Here is a 16,759-nt window from a genome sequence, read left to right on the forward strand (position 1 = left end):
GGGCTTCCTGCCCTGCAAGAGATTTGAAGGATGGATGGATTGGGGGGGTCCTGTCCTGCAAAGGATTGGATGGATGGATGGATTGGGGGGGGCCTTCCTGTCCTGCAAGAGATTTGAAGGCTGGATGGATGGATGAATTTGGGGGGGACTTCCTGTCCTGCAAGAGATTTGAAGGATGGATGGATGGATGGATTGGGGGGCTTCCTGTCCTGCAAGGGATTGGATGGATGGATGGATTGGGGGGGAGCTTCCTGTCCTGCAAGGGATTGGATGGATGGATGGATTGGGGGGGGGGGGGGCTCCTGTCCTGCAAGAGGTTTGAAGTATGGATGGATTGGGGAGCTTCCTGTTCTGCAAGGGATTGGATGGATTGGGGGGGGGGGTCCTGTCCTGCAAGGGATTTGCTTGATGGATGGATTGATTGGAGTCTTCCCACTCGTGATCAGGACCATCCCTCGGGGTGGATAGGAATCCCCTGGAACCGGTGCGGGGCGTTTGCTCCAGGGGAGCGCGCTTGGCCTCCGCCGCTGCTTCCTCTTCCTCTTCCTCCCCTCCTCCGGGCCGGCTTTTTCCGCCGGCGTCTGTGCCGCCTCTGCCCCGGAGGAAAGCCCGCCCAGAAGAGGAGGCGAAGTCCTGGCCGTGCCGAGCGCCGGCAGCCACCCCGGAAAGAAGACGCGCTCGGTGCCGGCGGCGACGGCGGCGTAATAGGAACCGGCGGGGGGAGAACGGTTGGCTGCGGGCCGTCGAGCCTCCGCGGGGGCGGCGTGGAAGCCAGGCGCAGAGCATGGGGGCCGCCCGGCTGCTGCGGGCCGCGCTCTGGGCCCTGCTCCTGCCGCTGGTAAGGGCTCTGGGGGGCGAGGGGGACACGTCGCGGGACCCCGTGGCCGGGTAGTGGGGGGGGGGGCGGAATTCCGGGCTCGCCCCCCGTCCCAGCTGCGGCTCTCGGGGCTTTCCAGCGGTGGAAGCGAAACCTCCGCGGGCGCCACGACTCGGGCTTTCCCCCCACGCGGGAAACCCCCCGGGTGGGCTTCCCCCCCCCAAGACCCTTAGCCTAGAACTCCCACGCACCTGGCCTCTGAGCATAGGAAGAGGGCAAGGAGCAGCAGAGCAGAGAGCGCCCTCCTCGGCGCCTCCCTCCCTCCCTGCCTCCCTCCCTCCGGGGGCTTCGGTGCCCCTCTAAGGGAACGTGGGAACGGGGCTTCCCCTGCATCCCAGTTCACGGGTCCGACTCTGAACCCCTGTAAAAAAAAAACCCAGCCCGGTGGGCTTCTCCGTTTGTTTGCTTGCGCATGCGCGCCCGGTCTCAGCCATGACACTGGATCTTGCTGGAGAGAAATGGAACAAGCGGCGCTTTTTAAGTTTTGGGGAGGAGGAGAGGGGCAGGTCCCGGAAGTTGACAGCGTTGGTGGCTGGACTTTGATTTTGGTCCTGGCAGCTGCTGCTTTGCGTAGGCCAGTGTTTCTCAACCTTGGCGACTTTTAAGTCCTGTGGACTTCAAGTCGCCAAGGTTGAGAAACACTGGCGTAGGCCATTGTTTACCTTCCCAGGTGTTGCTGTGCTGGCTGGGGGATTCTGGGAGTTGAAGTCCACAGGACTTCAAGTTCGCCAAGGTTGAGAAACACTGGCGTAGGCCATTGTTTACCTTCCCAGGTGTTGCTGTGCTGGCTGGGGGATTCTGGGAGTTGAAGTCCACGGGACTTCAAGTCGCCAAGGTTGAGAAACCCTGGCGTAGGCCATTGTTTACCTTCCCAGGTGTTGCTGTGCTGGCTGGGGGATTCTGGGAGTTGAAGTCCACAGGACTTCAAGTCGCCAAGGTTGAGAAACACTGGCGTAGGCCATTGTTTACCTTCCCAGGTGCTGCAATAGCACTTAAACTTTAGATGCCGCTTCTACAGTGCCTTTACAGCCCGCTCTAAGCAGTTTACAGAGTCAGCCTCTTGCCCCGCAACAATCTGGGTCCCCGTTTTAGCGACCACGGAAGGATGGAAGGCTGAGTCAACCTTGAGCTTGGTGAGATTTGAACTGCTAACTTGCAGTCAGCAGAAGTGGCCTGCACTACTGCACTCTAAGCACTGCGCCATCAGGAAGGAGAATGAGAGAGGGAAGAAGGAAGGGAGGAATAGTAATAGCACTAGCGCTTAAACTTATATGCCACTTTACAGCCCGCTCTAAGCAGTTTACAGAGTCAGCCTCTTGCCCCCAACAATCTAGGTCCTCATTTTAGCGACCTCAGAAGGATGGAAGACTGAGTCAACCTTGAGCCTGGTGAGATTCAAACTGCCAAATTGCAGTCAGCCGGCAGTCAGCAGAAGTGGCCTGCACTACTGCACTCTAACCACTGCACCACCTCTGCCCTTTCTGGAATGTTGGGAAACTGGGTCCTGATGGCCCTGGCCATCCACACAACCACTGGCCCCATAATCCTGGCTAGTACGGGTAGCCCTTGACTTCCATCAGTTCCTTTAGTGACTGAAGTTAAAATGACACTGAAAAAAGTAACGCTCGGCCATTTTTTCACACTTACGACCACTGGCAGCATCCCCAGGATCACATGATTTAAAATTAGGATGCTTGATCACCGATTCACATTTACGACGGTTGTAATGTCCCAGGGTCACGTGATCATCTTTTGCGACCCTCTGAACAAGCAATGTCAATGGGATTCACTTAACAACTGTGTGAATTAATTACACAAATGCAGTGGTTCGCTTAAAAACGGTGGCAAGAAAAGTCACAAAATGGGACAAACTCACTTAACAAAAGGTTCAACAACATACCTTTTGGGCTCAATTACGGTTGTAACCCGAGGATTATGTGGTGGCTGAGAAGCAGACCGCCTGAAGGCATCCCTAATCTTGGGTGTGCAGTTGTTGGGGCCTGCAATAATGCTGTGGGTGTAGATGTGGGAGCAAAATAGACTTTGCTGTAGGTTCTGTAGATGGGCCTGCTCATGCCTTGTGGCTCCCTTGTGGCTTATGAAAATAGAATACCATAGAATAGAATTGTTTATTGGCCAAGTGTGATCGGGCACACAAGGGATTTGTCTTCGGTGCATAAGCTCTCCGTGTACATAAAAGCTATAATCAATAAATCAGATCATAGACATCCTAAAATACATTAATCATAAATCATCAGATGCAACAGTGCTAGGCCTAGGATACTAAATAAGCAATCCACGTAAATCATACTAGGAAACTAAAAAAATCTGCTTCAAGTCCAAGAATTTTCTCTACGTAGTTGTGGGTGCCTGAGAAAGTGTAACTCAGGTTGTCTAGTGTGAGCTGTAGCTTTGTTGGAGTGACTTGAGCTGTGAGCTCTGGATGACAACTGGCGGTGTTTCTGTTGTGGTCTGTCTTTTAATAGGTCTGCCTTTGAAACCGATCGGACTCTGTTGATGTATAAGTTAATTTTGTTGGTGGATATTTTAGTCTTCCGAATACCTGGCTTAATTCCACCAATGGAGCAGTTTGGTCTAACTCAAACTCAAGCTGTATCCAGCCCGCTGGGTGTCTTTGGATGTCACAGAGTGGTTGTTATTGAGAAAATAGGAGGAGGAAGGTGTGTTGGATATGTTTTTGCCATCCACCTTCCGTTATTTGTAAAAATAATAAAGCTGGGATGCGAATAACATAAATAAATGACTTACAACAAATGCAGTTGCAGCTAGCATAGATTGGTGATATTTTTTTTAGGTAGCATGAAACTTAATAATTGTCACACATATCTAAATGTTTTCAGTTACTATTCACAACGCACCAAAGCTTCGCAGTTCCTGTTTTTTGTTTAAAAAAAAAAAAAGCAGAATTGGCAGACACAGATTTGCCAAAAATACTTTTCTAGCAGATGAATAGCTGCTTACCCAGTACTGCGGCCGTGGGTAAGTGTCTAGTCCTTAAACAACACACGATCAGGATAGGACAACAAAATTCACACACACTGTTTTATCAGTCAGCTTTGATGCCAGGGAAAAACGGGAATTAGGACACAGAGAGTTGCAAACTGCAAAAACAAAACTCTCCAGCCATCATTTCATAGGGAAGTCATTAAGTTTTCGTGACTTGCTTGAATATCTTTCCCCTTAACGCAATGTTTAAAACCATGTATAAGAATCGCATCTTAAATAGGTTACAGCTTCAGGCTAACCTTGTCTGGAGTCAGAAACTAAAAATGCTTGGATTAATAAGTTAAGAATAAGATATCAGAGCTACAGCTTTGAAATCCAGGCAACAAAAGCAAACCAACTTTTGTGACTGTGTCCATGAGATGATCATCGTCAGTCAAACTCAGTTTTAAGGATGGACAGAAAAAACAAACAAACAGGAAGGCATGTGGTTTAATATCTCCTGAACCACAATCTGAGTCACTCTGTGGAGTCTGATGATTCAGCTAATCAGCATCTAACATCTTGAACGTTTTTGATTACATATTTCCAAGGCCGTAAACAAGAGCAAGAGATGAACAAAACAGGCACGACATTATTGGTAAACAGTGATGTTTACCCAACTGCAAACAAAATGTCAGAATCAGTTCATTCTAAATTCTTCTAGGTGAAGAATGATCCCACTTAATGTTAAATCAAATCCTTTACCACCTACGAAATGTTTTTGCTTAATCTAAAATTAGTTAGGGGAACCACATCATGTGAAAATGTCCGGCAGTTCATCCTACAAACTTCCTGAATTCTTAGGAATGAAAATGTTTGAATAATTGATTGAAAGATATATATATTTTTCTTGGCAGTTTTAATTTTGGCTGAGAAAGGGTTTGAGAAACTCAAAAGCTTAAAACTGTTGCAAAATTTTGGTTGGCTTAACAAAGAACGACTTCTATGGAACTTTGATTTAAAAAGAAAGTGGAATGAAATGATTAATTGAGTTCATTGCATACATCAGTTTTTGAAACTGGGGTGGTCTTACTGAAGTCAGCTTTCTTAGCTCAAGCTTGACTTTAAACAATACTCAATTTTTAAAACTCTGTCAGATGTATATATGGCCTCGTGATTCTTGTTAGTTCCTAATAATTAAAAAAAAATAACAGTACTTCTTAAATAATCTGGGTTTTTTTTCTTTTTCTAATAATAGATAAGTGCCCAAGGAGGAATTCTTCATGTAGTTCAAATTGACAAACCCTATTTAACAAAGAATTATTGCATCTTTTACAATTCCACCTGGACTTCCCTTCCTGATAGCTTATCTAGCATTGTAAGTATTTATACGTAATTGTTAAGAACTGAATGAATTTCAGTTTGGGGACATTTGACAAGTTTCACAACTTTGGCTAACCAATAAAGCTATATTTTACTCATGTTACCCAAGCTATGTAGCGCTTTAAAGGTGACAACCAGAATCTCGAATTATGATAAGCAATAAGTCATCAAATCAGTTAGTATAGTGTGAGAACATAGTCAGAAGCAATTGGCATCCCTACGGGAAATATCACTGGCCAAGTTATGGGGGGGTATTGTACAATTGTAAGGAAGCAAGGCAGCTACGTCGGGATCCGCACACGTAGTAGAAGGACGTGGGAGTGAAATATTTGAAAATGATAAGATTGGGCTGGGTGGAGGAACGCTGGGAATACCATTCTTGTTAAGTTTATGTAAACAGAAAGCTAGCATGGTAGGGAAATGTTGGATTTCAGGTTTGCTTGGCAGAAAGATTTCAGATTCAAAGGCAGAAAGTTGGTTCAGGAAACGGGGGCCGGCCAGGCGGGACTTATCTGCAGCTCCTTGAAGCAGCTGCATCTTTCCCCAGAAACAGCTGCAGACATGAAAGGCAGCTTTAAGCGACCTTGTATGCTTTAAGAAATTGCAAAATGGGCTTCAGGAACCGCTGTTGGCCTCTAACAGAAAGGCAGAGACCTTTAACATAGGGGGTCGTCCTTGCATTCTCAGAAAAGGCAGTTACTGCTCTGTGTTAAGGATTTTAACTCTGGTTCCTGTAAATAACAGGAAGTGACAAACAGAACCTTGTAGAAGTCTCTTGCATCCTTGCTCTTTAATCTTTGGTTTCGTTTTTTTAAAATGACTTATTTTTATGATCTTTTAGGACTATGCAAGTCTGGAGTTCCTGACCCCTAAGATGCTCTGCAGCCGATCCGACGTTACCAAAGACATCAAGGACAAAGCTATCGTAGTGAAGAGGGGAAATTGCACTTTTCTAGAAAAGGCAGAGATTGCTCAGCATTTCGGTGCTAAATTGGTGCTGATAGCCAGCGAAACTTATATAGTAAGCTCCAGTTTTTGACCAATCGGTTGATTTCTGTCGGCCTTTTGATGTATGGAGAATGATTTGTCCATTTTTCAAATGTTACTGTATTTTTCGCAGGATAAGACGCACCAAGGTTTTGAAGAGGCAAATGGAAAAAAAAGATTTTGCACTCTGCAAACCTCCCAAAAATGGCCCGTTTTTCACAAAAACAGGCCCACTTCCCCCCCCCCCCAAAAGGCATGAATAGCCTTTAGAGAGCTTGCAGAGTGCTCCTGGGTTGGTGGTGGTGCAAAACCAAGCAAAAATGGTCCATTTTTTGCGAAAACGGGCTCATTTTTCATTAAAAAAGGCTTGGATAGCATTTAGGAAGCTTATAGAATGCTCCTGGAAGCAGTGGGGAGTAAAATTGAGCAAAAAAGGGCCGTTTTTCATAGAGGGCCGCATCAGGGTTGTGTTTAACCTCAGAGGGCTGGAGTGGATGTGTCCAGGGTGGGCGTGGTCAGCTCGACGTCACTCGCATCGAAGGCGCCTTGGTGGCCTGAGCGCTCTGCCAGAAAAAAACAGGCTCCCGAGCTCTGTTTTCGGCTGTGGCGGCCTCCTGCAACCCTCTGCCCACAAAAACGGAGCTCGGGAGAGCTGCGTGCGGCCCTCCCGAGCTCCATTTTTGCTGGCAGAGACATCACAGGCTGGTCCTTCGCTTTCCAGGACGGCCCCGTCGGCCAGATCTAAGCACCCCATGGGTCACGTCTGGCCCCCGGGCCTTGAGTTTGACATCTACATAATAGCGTGGAATGGGGATTGTCCGTGTTGAAAGACAGATGGCAGGAATTGAGAGCCTCTTTCTTGAGAAATGTCTGTGATTTAATCCAGTCTTGGCTCAGGCAACCAGACACAAAGTTATTTCTATTTGTCTATAGAGTTCTCCTGGAGGAAACAAGACCGACAATCTCACCATTCCCATTGCGCTCGTTAAAGACTCAGATATAAAGGATTTGGAACAGGTAACATCCTTTTCACAGTGGCTTTTTTGTCTGGGTGAACGAGAAAAACAAACGGCTTCTGTTGGAAATTAATAGATTTTTTTGGTACGCACGGAGGCTTTTTTTCTTTGGTCTGCTTCCCTATTTTAATATTTACTCACAGCTGTTACTCACAGTTATTTTGAGTTTCTGATTCATAATTGGGGTTGAAGATTAATTCACCTTGTTCTTTGCCAAGAAATCCTTTCTTTTGCAGGTTTACGGAAAGTTCAGTATTTTTCACCCACGTTCCTTAAAGAGGAAGCAGTAACCCTTCCTTCCTGAAACAAGCATTACACAAATCACTTAACTGAGATTTTTTTGCAGTATTTGCCTGTATGGCATTCTCTGGTTTCTTCTTTTATTTCCTTTTTTGCCTTTTTCTCTTCGCTTCTCCTTCTATGCGGTTGTTCCTCCTCAGAATCATAGAGACGATCTTAGAGGCCATCTAGACTTAACACTTGTTTATTGCAGGATCCTCTTAGCATTTTTAAAATGTTTGGACTTTAGCATCCAGAATAGCTGAGAACACTTCACTAAGAATATCCTGATTCAACAGGAACAAGAAGTTCCATCGTATATCATACAGCAGTTCCGTATCGGTTTCTTTGCAGTTAGTGTTTTCCCTTCTATGCATTTCTATCTTGCATTCATGGTCTCCTTATTCGTTATCCATTTTTATGTACAATTCTATATTTATTTATACTTAGCTATTTATAACCAAATATTGTTTACCTATACTGTGCTCTATATTCTTACTGTCATTTATTCTCTTACATACAATTATAGGTATACATTCACATAGTTATTCTTTTTCTTTGCCATTCTTATACTATTGTTATTCCATTTAAAAGGTTATAAGGTATAGTTTGGATTGCTTTGTTTACCATCCCTAGCGCCTGTTGTAACACCACCTTATTTTCTCTTTCTTTTCTTTTCTTAGAGGCCATCTAGACTTAACCCTTGCTTATTTCAGGATCCTCTTAGCATTTTTAAAATGTTTGGACTTCAGCATCCAGAATAGTTGAGAACACTTCACTAAGAATATCCTGATTCGTCTTCTTTGAACAGAGGAGAATTTTCTTTTAAACTTCTCTTTGTCTTTTTTAATATTTTTAAATTTTATTTTAACATAAGCAATCCTTTTTCTTTTCTTTTTTTTAATATATTTTATTTTCATTTTCATACGCTCACATGTATACACCATACAGTATTAAACAATAATTGCATCAATTCCTCTTGTCGACAATGCCCCAGAGAATAAAAGCCCAATATACCTCTTCCATTCTCCATACACCTCTTTCTTCCACCACCCTCCAACTTTCTATCTTCCCTCCATCATCCCCCTCTACCCTACTTCCCTTCGCCCTCTACCACTCTTCTCTCCAGATCCACTCCCCCACTTCCTTTTCGCCTCCCCCCCACTCTCTCCCATCCCTCTCTACCCATCTTTCTTCTTTCCTACTCCTCCTCCCCTTGGTGTATTTCCACTATATGTTAATGTTAAATTTTGTATTTAAATTTTTTTTTTAGAGAAAAACAGTATACATGTGAAGTCACATTGCATTGAGATCTAACACATCGTGTCTAGCCTCGCAATCCTTTTTCTATTAAGCAGTGTGTCGTAAAAATATTTTGTACCAACAATTAGATTTTACAGTCATATTCATTATTTAATCTATTCTTAGCTTAATTTCCAATACCTTAAATGTCTTAAGACAGGGGTAGTCAACCTTTTTATACCTACCTCCCACTTTTGTATGTCTGTTAGTAGTAAAATTTTCTAACCGCCCACCGGTTCCACAGTAATGGTGATTTATAAAGTAGGGAAGTCAATTAAATTTTAAAAAGGAAAGTGCTTCAGTATCGGACAAAACCCCTACCACCCACCATGAAAGCTGGAACGCCCACAAGTGGGTGGTAGGGACCAGGTTGACTACCATTGGTCTAAGATAACAATCCTCTTCATGATTTATTTAACTCTATTAATATATTAGCTGTTAATATATTTTCTATATTTTACACAATTTCTTTTACTACTAATTCTTATAGCTATTCTCTAACCGTCAGTAAAATGATTCCCAAATTATATAACAATCAGTGTGTTCTTTCTCTTTAATAGCCAGTGTCAGTCCATTCATTTCTGCACATTCTAGTATTTTCCTAATCACATTCTCCTTTGTAGGGGTGTCTTCACTTTTCCAATTTTGTGCAAATACAATCCTAGCTGCTCTTATAACATGGATAATCAAATATACATTTTCTTTATTATAGTTTTCTGGTTAAATCCCCAACAAAAATATTTCAGGTTTTAAGTCAATGTGTTGTTGTATCATCTTTTCCAGCCACGTATGTATTTTAGTCCAATATTTTCTTGCTTCTATGCATGTCCACCACATATGGTAGTATGAGCCAGGTGTCTGATGACATTAACAACATTTAGCTGATTTGTCTTTAAACATCTTCACCAGTCTTGCCGGTGGCAAGGCCCTTTTATAAACTTCTAAACTTTTACTTCCAAACGTTTCCATGTATATTATTAAAGAGCCAATGTTTTATTTGTAGCTGAGAACCATCTTATATTTAGCCCTTTTCTTTCCGCTGCTTTTTTCCACGACTTCTTCGTAAAGCTTGCAGAGTTAATTTTTTAAAAATCATACCTGTCACTGGATTCGCTGATTCTAAATGGCCATAAACTGATTGCCCAACAAAAGTTAAAGTGGCTATGAATGGGTTAGTCAAATGAGAGGGCGGGGGGAACAATGTCTAAGATTCAACCAACATGTCTAACTGATGTGTTTCTAATTTTTAGACTCTTGGAAGAAATGTTAATGTGGGATTATATGCACCCCCTGAACCGCTCTTTGACTATAGTATCGTGATCATTTTCCTAATTGCGATGTTCTGTGTGTCTGTTGGAGGCTACTGGAGTGGCAGGGCAGAGCTGTGAGTTTAATTTTTTTTATCGTAATACCAAAAACAAATTTCTAAAGCTGACGGTTAGCACAGAGTTGCATTTGTTGGGTTTCCATTCACCGTGCAAATTCCTGCTTCAGTTCTTTAAGTAAATGGAACAATGGAAGTATGGTTATCGGCCAGAGTGGTTTCAATATGAGATGGTGTTGTGGCCTGTCGCCCGCCAGCCCCTCCAGCAGCCAAATCAGAGGAGGAGGAGTGTGGGAATCAGGGTCAGCATCAGGGAAACCTGAGAGCTTCAAGGGAGAAGAGGGAGTGGAGCTGTCAGAGAGAGACAGAGGCAGAGCCTGGGCCGTCCGTCAGCCCTTAGATGGAGAGTCAAGAGCCCCCAGGTCTGGAGGTGGTTGATGAGGAAAAGGAGGAACAGCTGGGTCCAGTGCATGACATGCAGATGCGCAGAGGAGAGGAGAGCAGTGGAAATCTATGGGCCGGTCCTTGGGAAGGAAGAACCACCACTGCTAGCGAAGCCCCACCCTAGCTCTGGGGATCAAAGGCAGGGGGCGGAGATGAATAGATGTGGCAGATAACTATTCATCTTCCGGGTGGAGGAACTTGTTAGCCTGCGAGAAAAACTTTATGCTGGGGCTGCCACGCTCCTAATAAAGGAATCTTTTTTGAGTTCACACTCAAAAGTGTGAGCCGGGTCAAAACAGATGGGCAGCAAATAAATATAATAAATAAATCTGCTACGAGAGGTCCCAAAAGCTAGATGTTGGAAGAGGCATTGCAACAACACACACCATCTCTTGAGTATCTCTGCAGTGTACACACTCTGCTCACACATATGCAAGAAGTAAAGATCCAAAAAAATGTTATCTTTGAAGAACTGGGGGTGTGTGTGTGCATTTATTTTTTTTTGGTCAAGAATTATAGGAGCACCAGGGCAAACTTGCCCAGATAAAGAAGTCCTCATCTGTGGCAATTTCTCTTTTTGTCCACCCAGTGAGAAGCTAAAACGAGGCCCCAACCCGGGGAGCAACGAGTCGTTATCAGATGAAGAAACTCTAACTTTAACCCCTCTGAGTGTGGTCATCTTTGTGTCCTTCTGCTGCATTATGCTGGTCTTGATGTATTTCTTCTACAAATGGCTCGGTAAAATTAAAAAAGAGCATTTATTGAGCCTGGGATTGGGAGGGAAAACTTGTTGCTCAATCTCTCTCCACAGGGCCCTGAATTATCTGAATGCCTTTGATAATTTAAAATAAGTGTTGCAGAAATGGATTTTGGTCTGTTATTTCCTGTGACAGCTTGGCCTGCCAAAAGTATTATGGACATTCAAGAAAGCAAATCCTCCTGCTGCAATTTAGAGAGATTTTTCATGACCCCCAAAGTGATTTTACAAGTACTTTTTAGGCACTTGTAGCCTTGTGTGGCAGTAATTATTATGATTCCCCTATTGTAGGTTGGCCAGAAGCCACGGAGAGAGAAATGTGTGGTTTGCCTAAATGTTGTGTCTGAATCAGTGGTGGGATTCAAATAATTTACCAACCAGTTCTCTGCCCTAATGACCGGCTGGGTGGGTGGGGCTTGGTGGTCATGTGACCATGTGGGCGTGGCCAAGCCAATGTCACTCAGGTCGATGGGCACTTCGCCTTAGTTGTTACAATGGTAATAAGGGTTAACTGGAGAGGCAGTTTCTGTAAGCAGGGCAATAAAGATGAGGCTAGAAACAACACCAGAATGTCTCCTTCCTGCCTTCCTTACAGGGTTAGCCCTGTAAAGTGGGGAAAAACAAAAGGAGATTTCTTCCAACAACCGGTTCTCCCAACTGCTTAGAAAGTTACCAACCGGTTCTCCCGAATAGGTGCAGACTGGCTGAATCCCACCACTAGTCTGAATGTGATACAGGGCATTTCCTCAAGAAAATGGATAAAAAGCAAGAAGAAGAATATATACCTCTGCATAGGTAGTCCTTATTTAGTGACTGCCTTGGACAACTGTTCGCAGTTAACGATGGTGATGAAAAATTAACTTTGCGAACAATCCTCAAATTTATGATTCTTCGCTTGATCTGCAAAGAAAAGGAGAGCTGAAGTAATAGGTGTGCTTTTACTTAGCTAACGCTTCGCTTAATGACTTGAGTTGTTCCAGTGGTGGTTGCTAAGTGAGGATTACCTGTATCCATTTTTATATGAATCTCTCTTCTCCATTCCCCATTGATAGTTGGTTGGTTCTAGCCAGTTTGTTTGTAACTGTTCTGACCCAGGCTTCCCAAAAGCACGAAGCCAACTCCTCGTGCGGATAAAACCCCTTTTATTTAGTTTAAAGTGAATTCCTCTCCAGCAAAGTCCCAGCCAAAAATCTTTCAAGAGGTTTTACAATTACAGACTTTTATCAGGCTTGAAGAGCTGCCAGGCCGATATCTTCCAAATGCCACGCTGTAGCAGACAATATTTGGCAAGAAGTCAGAAACAGATCTTCACCCTAATGAATTGAACTAATTGCCTCCTGCAAACTCCCCTCCCCTTTTGCTCCTCTTTATTCCGTATGGGAGGGGCCATTCACCGTCCACCTGTGGCTTTACTCCTGAGTCAACCCTTGTTCCTTAGCTGTTCCCGTCTCCTGGCAGCTCTGCCCACGCGCACACTGGGAACAGGCTCCAGCTGTTCTTCTGCCCCATTGATGTCCAACTCCAAAGGCAGCTGATAACTGTCAGACAGCCCAAGTCCCATCTCTGCCTCCGACGCAGAGCCCTCGTCAGAGCCTTCCCCAGACTCCAGGACTGGCCTATGTTCCTCCCCAACCTCCTCACTATCTGTGTCTGCCCCCAGCTCCGCTGGGGACCCAACACTAACCATGTCTTCCTCTTTGTTCTCTCTTCTTGTCTAGTGTATATGGTCATTGCCATATTCTGCATAGCATCTGTTTCAAGCATGTACTCCTGTCTCTCTGCCCTACTGAAAAACATACCTTATGGACAATGCAGGTAAGGTGCTTTATTATATATGACTTTTTAAAAAATAGATAAAAATATTTTTCCTTTTGCAGCTGAAAGTTAAGTCACAGCGAAATCTCAATTTGGCTTCCAGTTGATCAGACCTTGGATGCCGCAGGCCAGTTATTTAGCGATGGATATGGAAAGTGTATCAGCTGGCACCTTGTGGTTTTCAGATCACTTCCAGGTCCACAAGAGATTAACCTGCGAACTCTGTGGGCCAATTAAAATGACACGTTCCAGGGATCTTATGGATCCAGAAGGAACCTGATTGAGGAATATCTGGTAGGCAGGGCCACTGATTGCCTGCTTAACAACTGGCAACCAGTGATCTGGGCTTTTGACCTAATAACTCCTGTGTGGCTAATCCTGGTTTCCTCCTTAACCTGCCAATAGAAGAGAATATTTGTAGCTCAGGGTTGAATTGTGGGGTCCTTAATGCTCTCTGAGCATTGGTTGTTTTCTTGCAGTCGTTTATGGCCAGCCAGGTGAACCTTCCAGCTGTCAGCGTTCCAAATATCATGCAGAATTAAATCAGAGACCAAGGCAAAACTATCCTTAAAGTTCCAATTTAATAAGACAGACATGTTGGCATCGTGCTATGGAATCCCAATACTGGAAATGACATCAGAATTCCACCCAGTTAAAAGTTCATGATCTTGTCCCCACACCAGGGGTGGGTTTCAACCGGTTCGCGGCGGTCCCTGCGATCCGGTTGGTCGCCGAACCCGGAAGTAAGTAACTTCCGGGAACGGCGAAGCCCCCGCGCCCGCGCCCGCTCCTTACCCGGTTTTGCCGAATTCTGCGCTTCCACGCATGCGCAGGATGCATACAGCGCCTGCACGATCCTCCAGGAGCAGCTGGAGCATCGCACAGACGCTAGTATGCATGCGTGTGCCATGCGCGCGCGCGAGGACGCCGCCGGCCTCGTTCCAACCGAACCGGTTGGAACGGGGCGAGAAACCCACCCCTGCCCCACACCCACAATCCATCACATGGTCCAATCTTCTTCCATGCTGGCAACAACATCCAGCTGCTTCTGGTCAGGTGTACTGGTGCGGAGATAAAGGATGACCTTGGCTTCTAGTAAAGAATGCAAACAATACATTCCACAATCCTACTCCTGTCTATTCCCCCTTCCCATCAACTATACTAATGAAACAGCATAATGAAATAAGAGAAAGTGTGGCAGGCCAAAATTCTAAAAGGAATATAATTGCAGGCCTGACACCAGCATTGATCATGTTACCTAGTTGGGTAATGAAACATCTGCAAGAAAACAACCAAGCTCAAAGAGCACCAAGGATCTCTTTAATTCATGGAGGAACTTCAAGAGATTGAGAAAAAACATCTCCTGGCTGAGAAAGACTAGATCTGAATCTGTTCAAGCCCAAGTAGGAACTCAAGGGATCAGAAAGCTGGGCGGGGGGGGGGGGGGGCGGGAAGAGAAAATAAATAAATGTTAAGAATGTATTTTGCAAAGATAGATGGTGTCAAGATGGTGTTAAGAGCCGAGGTGGCGCAGTGGTTAGGGTGCAGTTCTGCAGGCCACTTCAGCTGACTGTTATCTGCAGTTCAGCGGTTCTAATCTCACCGGCTCAAGGTTGACTCAGCCTTCCATCCTTCCGAGGTGAGTGAAATGAGGACCCAGACTGTGGCGGAGATATGCTGACTCTGTAAACCGCTTAGAGAGGGCTGAAAGCCCTATGAAGCGGTATATAAGTCTTAACTGCTATTGCTAAGTATTGGTTTATAAAAAGACATGAAAATAATGACTCAGAATTAATCAAGGAGCAGCCTGTGGATCACAGGTGTCTGCAGGTATTTATTTGTTTGCTTAGTAGATATAGAAGTCACATGATTCCAGAATTTATTTGGACGGCTCACCCTTAACATGAGGAAACAATAATGAAAAATTGTCCAGGCAAATAAAGCAACAAGCAGCCCATTCAAGGCTCTGTAACCTCCCTACCACAAGACCTGAGAGAGCAGACAGTGGTTTTTTTTTAAACCTTATATATAATAAAATCAGCATGGATGCTAAATGGATGCCTGGGAAATCTCCGTATCCATAATGACAAGGAAATAGTGACATGTTCCCTGTGATCTCACAACGCAGAGCCGGTCTCTTCATTTTCATTTATTAAATTTATACGCCCGCCATCTTCCCGTTGAAGCGAGTACATACTGATATTCTTTGCTTCCTTTCAACTTATATCTTAGATAGAAGCGGGGATGGGGGGAAACCCACGTGAAATTTGCTGAAGGTGATACTGAAATTGTTACTGGAAAATGTACCCTGCATCCTGTATTTGCAATGCTGATGGGTTGTTGTTAACTGTGTTGTTTTAGGTTTCCGTGCTGGAATCGGGCTCTTGAAGTAAGACTGGTTTTCCTCTTGCTGTTTTGCGTAGCGCTGTCCGTTACCTGGGCTGTGTTTCGGAACGACGATAGGTAAGTGAAGAACGAGAGCCAGTTTGGTCTAGTGGTTTAAAGCAGCGGTCACCAACTGGCGATGGTACAGAAAAATTATTTGCATTTTTTATATTGCACTAAATCAGGGGTCCTCAAACTACGGCCCCTGGGCTGGATACGTGCAATGAATGCTTGTGATGCTGCAGAGAGTCTCCCCATTTAGGGGTCTTTTTGTGTGGGTCAGAGGGGGGCAGAAATCCCAACTTTGGGTCCACTTCAGCCTCCTGGTGTGGCGCTTTGGGTGAAGGCTGGAGGGAAGAGTTGCTGGTGACAAATAGCCAGAGGGCCTCTTTCCAGGGGGACTACATCATGGTCTGGATCTGGCTGACCATCTCATCCCATTAAGCCTCCAGGTGCCTCTACCTGGCCTTGCCCTTCTGCAGGTCTTCCCTCTGCTTGGAAAGCCTATGCTCCTAGTCCTCAGTGAGGTCCTTCTACTGAGCCTCCTTCTCGGTCAGACTCCTGCATGGCCTAGGACCCGGATATCTGCGAGACCGTCTTCTGCCACATACCTCCCAACGATCAATAAGATCGCACAGGGTGGGCCTTCTCCGAGTGCCGTCAGCCAGACAATGTCGGCTGGCAACTACCCGGGGGAGGGCCTTCTCTGTAGCCGCTCCGACCCTATGGAATGAACTGCCTCCAGAGATCCGGACCCTACCCACTCTCAGGGCCTTCCGAAAGGCTATTAAAACCTGGCTATTCCGGCAGGCCCCGGGCTGTTGACCTCATGACTGAGGTCCAGCCCCGACTAGACTGGGTGTATGATGTAGCTTTTTTAATCTGTGTTTCTCTGTTTTAATTTTTCTATTTTTTAAATGTATTTGTTGTAAGCCGCCCGGAGTCCTTCGGGATTGGGCGGCCTATAAATTCATTAAATCTAATCTAATCTAATCAATTTGAACTGAGCTGTTTTGCCAATTCTTTCTCATGGTGGCTGCTTAGCTCCAGCAACTGCTTCCTGTTGGGGCCCTAAGGAGCTTGGGTGGGGAGGCAAGGAGTGGCTGGGAGGGGAGGGGTGAGTAGAGGCTGGTGAGGCGCCCCTCTACATGAGTGACATCGAGTTGGCCACACCCACCCAGCTTCAGACCACGTCAGACACTTTAATAAGCCCTGCATTTTTTTAGATAGTGCCCAATATCTTG

The 16,759-nt window shown here is 45.2% G+C and overlaps 1 protein-coding gene across 1 annotated transcript in view; it reads left to right on the plus strand.

Annotated features, from left to right (window-relative positions):
• The first annotated feature begins 562 nt into the window (after window positions 1-562).
• The window catches only part of SPPL2A (signal peptide peptidase like 2A), a 34,238-nt gene continuing 18,041 nt past the window's right edge, over window positions 563-16,759 (plus strand). Inside the window, exons 1-8 of the mRNA XM_032232469.1 lie at window positions 563-838; window positions 5,082-5,201; window positions 6,048-6,227; window positions 7,127-7,210; window positions 10,041-10,174; window positions 11,148-11,296; window positions 13,034-13,130; window positions 15,492-15,593. Of these exons, the coding sequence (XP_032088360.1) occupies window positions 785-838; window positions 5,082-5,201; window positions 6,048-6,227; window positions 7,127-7,210; window positions 10,041-10,174; window positions 11,148-11,296; window positions 13,034-13,130; window positions 15,492-15,593 (920 nt within the window). The 5' untranslated portion in view covers window positions 563-784. The remainder of the gene's footprint in view (window positions 839-5,081; window positions 5,202-6,047; window positions 6,228-7,126; window positions 7,211-10,040; window positions 10,175-11,147; window positions 11,297-13,033; window positions 13,131-15,491; window positions 15,594-16,759) is intronic.

Source organism: Thamnophis elegans, chromosome 16 (genome assembly GCF_009769535.1).
Source record: "Thamnophis elegans isolate rThaEle1 chromosome 16, rThaEle1.pri, whole genome shotgun sequence".
Classification (NCBI taxonomy): Eukaryota; Metazoa; Chordata; class Lepidosauria; order Squamata; family Colubridae; genus Thamnophis; species Thamnophis elegans.